This window comes from Thrips palmi, unplaced genomic scaffold (assembly GCF_012932325.1).
Source record: "Thrips palmi isolate BJ-2018 unplaced genomic scaffold, TpBJ-2018v1 HiC_scaffold_2, whole genome shotgun sequence".
Lineage (NCBI taxonomy): Eukaryota > Metazoa > Arthropoda > Insecta > Thysanoptera > Thripidae > Thrips > Thrips palmi.
The window spans coordinates 8570688-8583011 of NW_023144629.1; the positions used below are offsets into that span (position 1 = coordinate 8570688).

General features: G+C 43.2%; 2 protein-coding genes across 2 annotated transcripts; one reads left to right on the forward strand and one right to left on the reverse strand.

Moving 5' to 3' along the window:
• Positions 1-13: 13 nt before the first annotated feature.
• Positions 14-9498, reverse strand: LOC117647477 (KAT8 regulatory NSL complex subunit 3). The gene is made up of 20 exons (XM_034389232.1): positions 9289-9498; positions 8871-9188; positions 7543-7793; positions 7338-7465; positions 7089-7253; positions 6740-7001; positions 6508-6660; positions 6272-6404; positions 6041-6189; positions 5795-5943; positions 5559-5706; positions 5241-5478; positions 4895-4987; positions 4504-4634; positions 4238-4424; positions 3849-4157; positions 1324-1754; positions 282-373; positions 114-198; positions 14-22 (listed from the first exon to the last, which is right to left on the reverse strand). Exons 2-20 carry the CDS (start codon positions 8977-8979, stop codon positions 14-16), a joined length of 3222 nt encoding a protein of 1073 aa, XP_034245123.1. The 5' UTR covers positions 8980-9188; positions 9289-9498.
• A 72-nt stretch (positions 9499-9570) lies between these two features.
• Positions 9571-11614, forward strand: LOC117647017 (lysosomal thioesterase PPT2 homolog). The gene is made up of 5 exons (XM_034388496.1): positions 9571-9961; positions 10059-10200; positions 10280-10387; positions 10460-10733; positions 10816-11614. The coding sequence occupies exons 1-5, from the start codon at positions 9815-9817 to the stop codon at positions 11012-11014; spliced, it is 870 nt and encodes a 289-aa protein (XP_034244387.1). The 5' UTR covers positions 9571-9814; the 3' UTR covers positions 11015-11614.
• Positions 11615-12324: the final 710 nt, after the last annotated feature.

Genomic DNA, 12324 nt, shown 5'->3' on the forward strand with positions numbered 1-12324 from the left:
TCAAATTAGAAATTCAGATTCTCTTTCAAAAACAGAAATGTTTCAGATCACAGATGATCTATTAATAATTGAACCAAATAAAATATCAATAAAATGAAAAAAAAAATAGGTACTTTGGCTAATGTATCACAATTAGGTGAGAAAGACAAAGCAATAACACAAGCCAAATAATTATTTTTATCTAATAACCAATTCCACCTAAAAGTTTAAAAATAATCAACAACAAAACTTTCTACTACAATAAAAATTTGGCATTGTACTAAGTGCAACATAATAATTGCCATAGAAATAGTAAACAAGCTTCACCATTTAAATCAAGACAAACAAACATTTCAGTCTCTGATATTGACATTACACTATGATATACATCGTACTGAGATCAAGACCACAGACGTTTTTTTTCCTACTAAGAACTAATCTTTCTTTTGTGGATACCAAGTGTTCAAGCGCTCAAATATTGGTCTAGGTAAAACAAAATAAAAATTATCTACACGCTTCACAACTATGGTGCTCCATGACGGAGTCAGCACAACCACTGCATTGCAATGCAGATTGTTGACAGATCGATGACCTTCCCACAACATTCTCAAAACTAGTCTAACACATTTTCCACACGGCAACCATCTTTTCGTCTCTTTTAAAAACTATTTGTTCGATTTATCACAGAAACCAAAGCCCGCGTGCCTGCAGGGGTGTCAACGAACATGTCTCTAAAATCATACACTAAAATAGATTTGCCGCTCCGGCGGCGACTGGCGACTACGAGGCGCGGCCGCCGCGGCCACGGCCCCGCTTGTTGGGGGCGATGAACACCCTCGGCCCCTGCGCGGCCTGGCCCTGGCCCTGGCCCTGGCCGGCGGCCTGCACGGCCTGCGCGCCGAACGGGGAGTCCAGCACAGGGTGGCGCACCAGGCTGGTGGTCACATGCACGCCCGAGGCCGTGGCGGGGTCCGTCGTGGAGGCCGTCGCAGAGGCCGTGGCGGCGGCAGAGGCCGACGCCGAGGTCGCAGGGACCACGACGGCGGGCCGCACCTTGATGCCGTTATGGATGGTGCGCGGCGGCACGGCCTTGACCAGGGTCGCCTTCCCGGTGGGCAGGTGCACCTTGGGGGGCCGGCCGACGGGGCGGGTCGCGGGGGAGGCGGCGGGCAGCGCCACGGAGGCGGCCCTGGCGATGGTGGCGACGGGCGCGGCGGCGGCCGCCGCCACCCTGAGGGCCGCGGTGGCCGCGTTGGGGGGCCGGCCGACGGGGCGCGCGGGGGCGCGGACGCGAAGCGTGGTCGTGGCCTGGGCTGGCGGCAAGGCGGCGCCGGCGGGACGCACCACCGGCCGGAACACCGACAAGGGCGTCCCCCCGGCCGCGGCGGCCGAGCCGGGCACGACCACGGGCCGCTTCACGAAGCCCAGCATCTTGACGGACGAGCCGGGCTGCACGGAGGCCGTGGTGGCGGTGGACGCCGTCGAGGCGGTGGGGCTCAGCACCAGCTCCATGGAGGCGGACGACGACGGTCGGCTCATCACCAGCTTGACGGGGTTCGCTGGCGCGTCAGGCGCCTGCGCCTTGGTCTGCAGCGCGCGCACGGCGCGGACCGCCTGCTCCCCCGTCACCAGGGTGTCGGCGGCGTGCGACTCGGCGTAGTCGGACTCGAACAGCACGGGCAGGTTCATGATGTGCTCCGCCGTGAGCTGGTCACTCGTCACGGCGCTGCGCACTGTCAGGCCGGTCGCACTTGCTGCGGCAGAGGACGAGGTGTCTGCAACAAGCCGGCACGGCGGCACGTCTTAAACCGCACGATCGTTCACACCTTTCAACTACTTCAGACGTTGTTTGGGAATCAAGTTTCATTCCGAGAAGAATTTAGGTTTCCTATGTGACTGCAAAATTCATTAATGGTACGTATATATATATAAAGATATTAAGAAAAAACCAACAAAAACGAAATGGAAGTTGAAAGTAGTGGAAAAGTTGTTTCTTTTTGTACCGCTAGAAGGGAAAGAAATAGTTTCAATAATAAATGTTGTCACATGATAAGAGAAACAGTTTGTATGGAAAGTCTTCCTTGGGTTTTTAAAGGTGGTTAGAGAAGAGCACAAAGAAAAAGATGGGAAATATGTTAGTACAATAAAATATGGCATTCAAATGTTGTGGAAGCTACTATCCAAAATCAGACACAAAGCTACAAGAATCCAAACATGTTACGTGAAACTGACTTTTAATGCCAACAGATAACTACTAAGTACCATGACAACCTTTTAAAAAATAAAGGAAGAAGTTAACACATACTTACTGTTCGCAACTACTAGAGGAAAAGGCCAATCCTACAAACTGGTAGCAAAGAAAAGGTGAGGACCATTTGGAGCACACTGTTGAACCATGTTTCCACTTCCCTATATAAAACAAAGTAACTTGCATCTATTGAGATTTTGGGTTGCAATGAAGCAGTGTGAGTAAATTAGAAACATGTTTGTCAGGTATGGTCCCAATAGTCTTCAATAAAAGCAGAGAGAGCTCCAAAACGTAATAAAAATAGGACATTAAGAGAAAAAAAAAAGGTTTTGTCTGGTACGCGATGGTTACTGCGCGATGAGTACTTGATTCAGGATGTTTTTCAGCTGAAGCAATGTTCCAAATGATAACACACCTCTTTACATTTCCAATCATTCACAAAAAGAAAACAAACTACAGAAAAATAAAAAGAGAACACCAATAAACTAGCAAGAACTATTTTATTTTACAAAACAATTATTTACACTTCAAAACGATCAATCTTCAGACACACAAAAAAAAGGGGAAAGAAATAGGACAATCTTATTGATGTGGCAATGACTACCTATTAGAGCTACAAAGATTAAGTAAGGGGCTCTGAAGTAAGTATAAACGATCAGATAAAAGATAAGAAATCTTTTGATATCACATTATGCTTTGTATAACATTTTTCTTTCACTTGGAGGGAAAGCAGAAAAATTTCATCACTTGCAAAGTTGTTTACTTGCAGAAAAAGCATGGAAACATGCTTTACAGATCATAACAGAGCAAGGATCTCACAGGATTATTAGAAAATCTCATCAATACCCTTCTTGACACGAGTCAATAACTGGGAGGGTGTGGAAATTCATTACAATTAGAAACCTTTGATAGCATTATTCCAAAATATGAAACCAGAAAAATGGCATACATAGAAAAAAAAAAAAAAGAAAAACAGCAAACTTAGAAAATAAATTTATCTATGAAAACTCACTTTCTAAATAACACTACAAGCACACAGGATTGCATATTCAACATTTTATGAAAAAGAGAAGAGAAAACTCTCAGTATATTGAGTGCAACATAGTTGGAACAGTAAGATTACCGAAATTGTGTACTTTGAATGATGACCCTAAGAATGAGACAAACTCATTTTTCGATACAAATGGTAACACTGGTAACATTTTATTTCTTTGGTGGACAATTATGACCATGTTATGACAAGCAAAATTAACAAATGGTAAAAAAACTCCCTATGAAAAAGATTGTTTTGATTTGCAACTCTATGTTCCAAGTTTACTGTTGTGTAAGAATCTGAGTGCAAAATAATACTGTTACTGGTTTGCTCTGATTGAAAGACAGTAGAACTTCTACATCTACATGCAAAACACAAGATCTATCTTGTCTAGCCTTCTTTATACAACAATTGCAATAGAAACAAAACAGGAAAACATTAATCGAAAGAAAAAAAAAATGAGTCAAATTGTTTGGCCAAGTGTTAGAAATGGAATCAATTATATGCAAAGAACCATGCAAAACCAAAAACACTAATTAAATTTGCGTTTGTTGCTTTGAATGACAAGAAACCTAGGTTGCCCCTTACCTCGGAGCTGTGCTTGAGCTTGGGACACAGTAATCTGCTGTTGCTGAGTATGAAGAAGTTGAGGATGGCTCTGTATCTGCTTTAAGTGAGGTTGACCATTGACAACAGACGAGTAGATGACACCAGACGCGCTGCTAGTTGTTGTGCCACTGTTGTTTGCAGCTGTCGTCATCATACTTGATGCGGCTGGAGCTGCTACAAGCCGTGTTGTGTTCCCACTAGTTTGCAGAAGGGTGGTCAACTGGGTCAGTCCCGACTGAGTAGATGGCCTGCTTGCAATCACTTTACCTGATTGCATCTGAAGCATTCCTAGGGACCAGAGAAACAAATTGGTTAAGTAAAGCCAAACAAAACATTGCACACTGATTCAAAGGGACTTAAGAACTCACCTCCTGTGGAGGACCCTTCAGATGGGTTTGCCTTGTCAGTCGGAATCTGTTTTGCTTTAGCAGACACCTTCTTCGCTGAAGACAAGGCATCTGCTAGGGCTGATCCCGGACCCAATCGTATTGGACCGATGTTTCCGAGACTTGCAATGTTTCCAAGGCTGAATGTAATGGAATTTGTTGATGTTGACTGCAACACAACACACATTTCATAACTGTTGTGCGGAAATTTAACAAGACAAAACCATGAGCCAGGTTAAAAGCTGTACCTGAGACAAGCTTGCGGTGACAGGGCGGCCTCCAGCCAGATTGGCTTGCCACTTACTGTCAGAGGCAGGAGTGAAATTAACAGAGCTAATGACCATTTTGGGCTGAGACGAGGAGGACCCCTTTCTACGGCCTGAAAATAGACATCCAATGTCTTCAATCCCCTCAGGCAGTGTACTTCACAGGGAAAAAGGACATTCTAACTAAAGAGCATCATCAGAAAAAAACGAACTTAAGATGCAGACACTCATTTCACTTGGCTACCCATAAAGCGCAGTGACAGTAAAAAAAAGAAAAATTGTTGCAAGTTATAAAACTTGTACCGGTGTGTGATCAAATAGAATTTTAGAGGCAAAAAAAAAAAAAAAAATTACAGCAAGGCTTTGGCTTTACCTTGGTCAGAGTATGAAACAAGGGTTGGCATTGTGGGCAGTGCTTGCTTAGCAGCAGCAGAACTACTAGGCCCACAAATAGTCAAAGGCATGCCTGAAACAACAGTCCAAAGTGCTCAACACACACAAAAAAACATCAAAGAAAATAAAACAACGAGATAAAGATCAAGAAGCAAAAAGGGTTTACAATCTCCCATGAAACCATAGAATACGAAGAACAAACCATCTACAATGAGACAAACAAGTAGTACAGATTTAATGATAGCCCAACATGCACTAAATTACGATGTGATAATACTGCTCCTACATCCTACAAGGGTGGTATTAATTGATAGAGCTCTAATTACCAGTTCTAGCTCGTTTCAAAGCTGGAGTTGCAGAGTCACTGTCAAGTGAGCTATCCCCGGATGCCTTCCTCTTGCGTTGTCCCTTTCCACTACCTGGAGGACGCCCTGGACCTGGCCTTGGTGGTACCGGATGGGGAATAATGTTTGTACTTTCACTCAGGGCATTGTTCTGGTAGAACTGTGCTTGTCTGGAACTGGCCTGGGCAAGTATCGGCCCCAAGAAGTCACTGACTTCATCCTAAACAGAAACATGAATGCTGTAGACATTTTCCTCTTCACATTGACAACTGATGTTAATTCAACACCTGTCATACGTACAAGAATACACCGATCCACCATATTTTGAGTTATTCCTTCCAGTCTCTTCTTAGTTTTTGTCATCCGCAACTGGTCATCAGCAGAGCCAACCACAACTAGACCAGTATCAACAGCCATACGGCTACGCATGTCCTCCAGACCTTCAACCCTACATTCAATAAGAGCATATTGTTAATACATTGCTTTTGTTCATGGAACAAGCTTAAAATACAAAATAGTTTTCAAATTTAACTTACGTAGTGGTAGCTGAATTCTGACCAATCACAAATAAAATAGGACATCGCATTGAGTAAATATTGTCATCTGGTTCTCCTCGTATTCCCTCTACTGTACACAAGGGAAAACCCAGGCATACAACTGCAGTGACACTGTCCATCATAGAGATCTGGAAATAAAAAAAATAACAAAAAGAGATAAGCACTGTACCTCTGAAAATTTATTGCACTTTTGCATGTTTCTAGAAAGGTAAGTTAGTGTAATACCTGACAAGCAAGAGCTGCTCCTGTGTTCCAACCGACAAGAATTATGGGCCTGCCAGGGCAATCAGCCTTAAGTTCTGATATTTTAGTACGAGTTGTAGTCAGCAACTGATCTAAGCAACTGGATAGAGTTGTCTTTCCATTGACTTGCCCTAAGAGAAAAGAAAATTAGTTTCACTCTGACACTTGTAGGGCAGCAGATAGTATGTGAAGAAACTTTAGTTTGGAACATACCAGTATATACAGTGACAACAGTACCAAGAGCAGAAAGATGAGTGGTCCAATATGTGGAACGGGATGATTGTTTGTAAGCTTTGCCCGGACCAGATGGTACAATTACAATAATTGGATTGGCAGGAAGTTTCCGCTATTAAAAGAAGGGGGGGAAACAAAAGAGAAATAAAATTACATCTATGTTAGAACTTGTTTAACCACAAATAACATAATATACAAGGTTCAGCTTAGCTTACCAGTCTGAATCTTGATAGACCAGATGTAGCAGGATCCCAGACTCGTTTTATTAAATGGCTAATACCTTCGTTTGATGACAGCCCCGTTCTTCCAAGGGACGTTGTTACTGACATCATTTTATCAACCAGTGTAGGAACTTTGTTTTTCAAATTCTTCAAAAAGGAAGAAAGCAAAACATCTTAGAGGCAAAATAAACATTTAAAATAAATATTTTAATTACTAGGCACAAACCTGTAAAATGTTGAAATATGAGGACAAATATCTTGCACTGAGAGAGTCTATTAATGTTGCATGTAACCATTGAGTTAGTTTTAGGTCCCATGATATGGAGGCAAAAAGAGCCCGAACTCTTCGAGATGATTTGTCGACAGAGATTCTTCTTAAAACTGGTTCATTCCAGTGACCAGAATTTGCTAGATGAGACAACTGGTCTGTATACAGAATACGTGCCATTTTGTTGAAAAGGCGATTCTGTATTGAGCTCCAGCCAAATCTGTGGTAAGACATATATCATGGGATAAGTATTGTATTGGGTAATTGGAAAGGGCAGGCTTGAAATTAAACACAATATATTGCTCACCTTGAAACTTTCTCCTCCCAATCGGTTTCAGCACTTTCTTTATCATCCCCAAGGCGAGCACTGGCTACAAATCGCTCACATTCATCCATGCAATAACGTGCTTTAGATGGATCATAAACAGGTTGAGGTTGAAGAGGGGGCCTCTCAACATCAATTTCTTTGACACTGTGCAAAAAAATTATGAATTAATATCACTTTTAAAAATAACACTACAAATACTAGAAATACAGTCAAGTATCAGAAACCTACTCTTGGGCTTTCCTTGGCGACTGGTAAACAAACAATGACCGGACAGGTTTCGCTTTGACATTGTCCGGTCGCCAGTTCCATGGATGGGCGTATGGGTGGTCCATCTCCACCAGAGTAACCTCTTGGTCCTATAAACAGCACCAGGCTTTAAAGTGTGGTTCACAAAACATTTTAAAAAACAAGTCCAGAGCTACACTCTACTCACATTGTGACTGGTTAACTGTTTAAGATAGCTGCTGCTACGATAGGCAGCATACTCCTCAACTTGGTCACTCATGGGACTGGTCAGAGTTGACGAGGAAGATGTACTGGTGCTGCCCGAGGCAGTAAAATTTGGATTTTGGGTCGAAGGACCTGATGAAATTGTGATACTAGCAGGGCCTGCTGCCAGCAGCATCTTCATTAGGCTGTCTTTCCCCTTCATGTTGCTCATCTTGTTGACAATTGTGTTAAGAACTGAAACAGAACAGAATCAAATTATTATATCAACTAAATAATTGACGAGAATCAAAACTCAACTGTGCTTATATTGCAAGTTCAAAAATCAACGATAAAAGAAAACGTTCAACCATGCAGAGCAAACATGTGCCTTTGTATCTTTTTTTTTTTCTGACAGGTAAAAAGCAGAATCATTTCTTATCATTTATTAAAGCTGGAGGATTAATAAATTGTCATGTGATATGTGATTAAATTAGTGATATCATTATTAAACCCAAATTGCAGCCAGCAACACCTACACAACACATGCCTTAGGTAACCAATCATTCAATTATTACAAAATTCAGATTTTTTCAAAATAAAAAAAAAAATAAGTCTGCAGGATTCTGAAATGTTCCAAATAGCACATTTACAAAGACAACAGTGCAAATATATAGCTGATTCGAGAGCTATGGGCAAAAATAAAGATGGTTTAAAAAAAAAAAAAAACCAAGCTGGGTTTTGATGTACAACATGAGGGTTACATTTAAAAAAATTAAATCTAGACTAACTTGCAACTAAAATGGATTATTGCTCAATTACCTAAAAATGGTTAGTACCAAATTCCATCAATAATTTCAGCATATCAACCATGTCCTCGTAAATGCAAAGAAAGTGGCTAGCCTTACATGAAGCAATGCAGAATTTTATTCAAGGGACAGAGACAGACTAAAGAGGATCTTCTGAAACATTCTTTTTTCTTCCTTAGAAGATGGAAACCATCAAGAAAGTTTCAGATGAGAAGATAGGAGGGCAAAATATGTGTATGTGAGAGAACAATTTCTCAACTTTAGTTCGTTTCCATACAGCACAAATTAAAATAAAATTACTTTTGTCATAAATGTTGTTAATGTTTCCAACATAATGGCTTAACCCCTGCCAGGCCTTCCCCCCAACAAAGTGGTCAGAGAACGGTGGTGGTCTTGAACGATGATGATGACAATGTGAAACGAGAGGGGGTATCGAACAAGGGCAGAAACTAACGCAACAGAATGAAAAATAAGCAGTGCAACCAGTTAATAATCAAGGCGGCTACAGAGGCGGACGGTGCCGTACCTGAACAAATACGGTTGGCCACCGCCCCATTCGCAACGTCCCCATTGGCCAGCGTAACCGTCTGAGTCTGTGGGTCTGCAGGCTTTGCGTTTGCAGCGTTTGCAGACATGTTCAGACTGCAGACCAACGCAGCTGGGCCCGAGAGCGTGAGCTGCGTGAGCGAGCCACCCCCACTGTGAGGCCTGGGGCCCACCCAGGGGCCTGGGGCTGGGGCCCAGTTGCCTCGGACCCAGCTTTAGGGGTTAATGTGTAAGTGTAAGAGGCCCAGTCCGTCGCCCTGTTCCAACTGGAAACCGTCTCATAAACTAGAACGAGGACCTTGACAGCAGACAAAAGGGCGTACATTCAATGTCACCAAGTCACCAACACGCTTAAAAACCAGAGGGTCAATACACTCCCTAACCTCAGCTCTAGTTACCTTCTCTCAGAGGTCGTGGGGCTGGGGCTCGCGACCACGGATCGGGCGTCAGACGCGAAGCCGAGGCGGAAAACCTTCAAAAAGGCCTTCATGTTGCCGAACCCATGATGAAAATGTACCAAAAATGCACAAGAAAATTAAAGCAGAGACAGACATCAACGAAGTGACGCCATCTCTGCTGGGGTCTTTTGTTTATTTTCCGTCCGCGTACCGGCACTGCCACCACCGCCACCGCCACGCCGCTGACGTCACACAGTGTTTGGTTTACATGTACCTTGGACTCGCGGAATCTCCCCCTCTTACAGAAAAAAATAAGTTCCAAGTCTCAACTTGGGGTACGTCACATGACCCCTTTCGCCAAGACCTTCAGTTTTCCGAACTACAAGTTCTCGTTGCACTGGTGGCTGCACTGCTAGGATGCGAGGTTAGGTTTGAAGGCTGAACTGTTCTGCTTGTTTTCAGTGAAGTGTTTTTCCTTGTAGGGGCACGTTGCCTTGAAAAATAGCGACGCTGAGATAGTGCCACAATGAAGGGCACGGAAGGTTTCTTGAGGCTGTTCCTCTTGGCCCTTTCTTCTTTATCTTTGGTAGTTGCTTACAAGCCAGTAGTGTTGATTCATGGAGTAATGACTGGGAAATTATCCATGATCCCAATCGCTGAGCGGATTGCCCAGGTATGTTGTTGTTATCAGACGCCATGGCCAACTCCTTGGTGCTGTCCGATTATTTTTTTTCGTCTTTCTGCTATGTTTTTGCCATTTATTTTTGCAGCTTCACCCAGGCACTTCTGTCTACATAACTGACCGCTTTTCTGGCTGGTCTAGTCTCGAACCAATGTGGCGCCAGGTGGATGAGATGGGTGCTGACTTGCTGTCTATATCTGCCGATCATCCAGAAGGAGTTAATCTTATAGGTGAGGTATTTAGTCTGATGTGCATTAACTATCATATTCGGAAATAAAACGCATCGTAACAATGTGATTTTTTTTCTAGGTTACTCTCAGGGAGGTTTGCTATCGAGAGCAATTCTCGGAAAGTTTCCTGAACACAATGTCCATACCTTTATATCCCTGAGCTCTCCTCAAGGGGGACAGTATGGGAGTAAGTACAACATGCTTATTACTTTTGTGTGTCGCCAATAACTTGTCTAACTTCTTCAATTTCTACTTACAGCCAAGTTTCTTCACCTCTTCTTTCCCAATCTTACGTGTCGCAATGCTTACGAATTATTCTATTCGTATGTAGGGCAGCATACCTCTGTCGGCAATTATTGGAATGACCCACACCATCAGGAGCTCTTTTTCAAATACAGCCAATTTCTACCTTACATCAACAATCAGCTCCAATCGAACTCAAGTAGGGACTACAAGAAAGGTTTTACTAAACTAAAAAAACTAGTCCTTGTTGGCGGACCAGATGACGGAGTTATAACACCTTGGCAGTCAAGGTAAGAGAATAAGATAGTAATCAGAAAACAGTGTGAATTAATGGGATTGTATCAACTAATCCCGGCCCTTGTTTGATTGCAGTCAATTTGGTTACTACAATGATAACGAGGAAGTTTTTGGAATGCGAGAAAACCCTCTGTATAAAAATGACAGTTTTGGTCTTCAAACTTTAGACAAAGCTGGCAAGGTAACTCTTCTCTCATTTGATGGAATGGATCACTATTCTTGGCATATCAATACTTCTTTCATAGATACTCATATAGTACCACTGTTAGACTAGTAATGCAAATGAGTGTAGGCTAAATTGTGTTCCGTTTGTAATATTTATGCAACCTGGATTGCTTGTGCCAAAGTTTGTAATATTTTTAATAGCTCTTTTATTTCTGAAGTGTGTGGTAGGAATAGATGCTTTTTATCTACTTTCCTTCACAAGTCATGAACTCTTTTGTTCTATTAATGTTGTATGTTTTTATTTTCTAATGGTATTTTTTGTAAATGAATTGTTACTATTTTTAATCTTATACCTAAGACAACTTTTCAATTTTTGCTGAATATTGGCATTGTTTGATTGGAACTACTTTCTAGTCAATTAAATTTTCACTATGTAAGGAGTTTAGGGGTTGATAAATCCTGCTCAATTTTGTTCAGCCTCTGGAATGTGGACTTTAGTGACCTAACTATGTGGGCATGATCATTTATTCCATTATTCTGAGTGCAGTAGGAATGTGCATCCCTGTATGTAGTACAATTTGTGGCATTCCCTCTTTGTTGCTCTCTTCCTGTTGCTGCTCCCAACTGTGATGTAACTAAGTGTAATGTCGCTAGAGATTGGGATCTGACTGTCGGTCTGACTGAATAAAACTTTTATTTTTTGATGACACTCCGTCGTTTTATTGCTGCCTTCCCCGTGTCTGCTTGAGAGAAGGAACTGCCTCAGACCTTAATCGGAAACCTCAACAGGATGAGTTGATCATTTTATCTTTCTTATCATCGAAATTCTGAGAATCCATTCAATCGCACAAGTGCGTAGTCCCATCGAACCACACCTGTCTGCCCACGACGCTCAGATCAATCGACCAATCAATCGACCAATTGGTCGTTAGAGTGGTTCGAGCGTCATCTGAGGAGATTGAATGACGAATCGCAGTGCTAGGTAGCTTAGCCCTCTCTTCGCACCAGACATGTTGGCCGCGGTGTCTGGAGGCCAGAAGACCGAAGACCGGTGGAGGCGGCCAAAACTCTAGACGCGTTTTGAGCCCCCAGAGTCGCTGACGCTAAGCAGGACTCGAACGGAACGTGTGACCCCACCAATGGATTGCTCGTTTGGAGAGCGATCCATTGGTGGGGTCCCACGTTCGGTTCAAGGCCCATTTAGCGACTCTGGAGCTTAAAACGCGTTTAGAGTTTTGGCCGCCTCCGCCGGTCTTCTGGCCCACTGTGGACCGGCGACCACATTCGTCGGGGCCACTAGCGTGGCGACGCTACGCGCGCAACGCCCCTTTCTCCTTTCTCCCACGGGTCTTGGGATTTCTGCTTCCTGCACAGTGCGGGCCTCGCAGTGCGGCCGCGCCGTGCGGCCTGGCAGTCTCG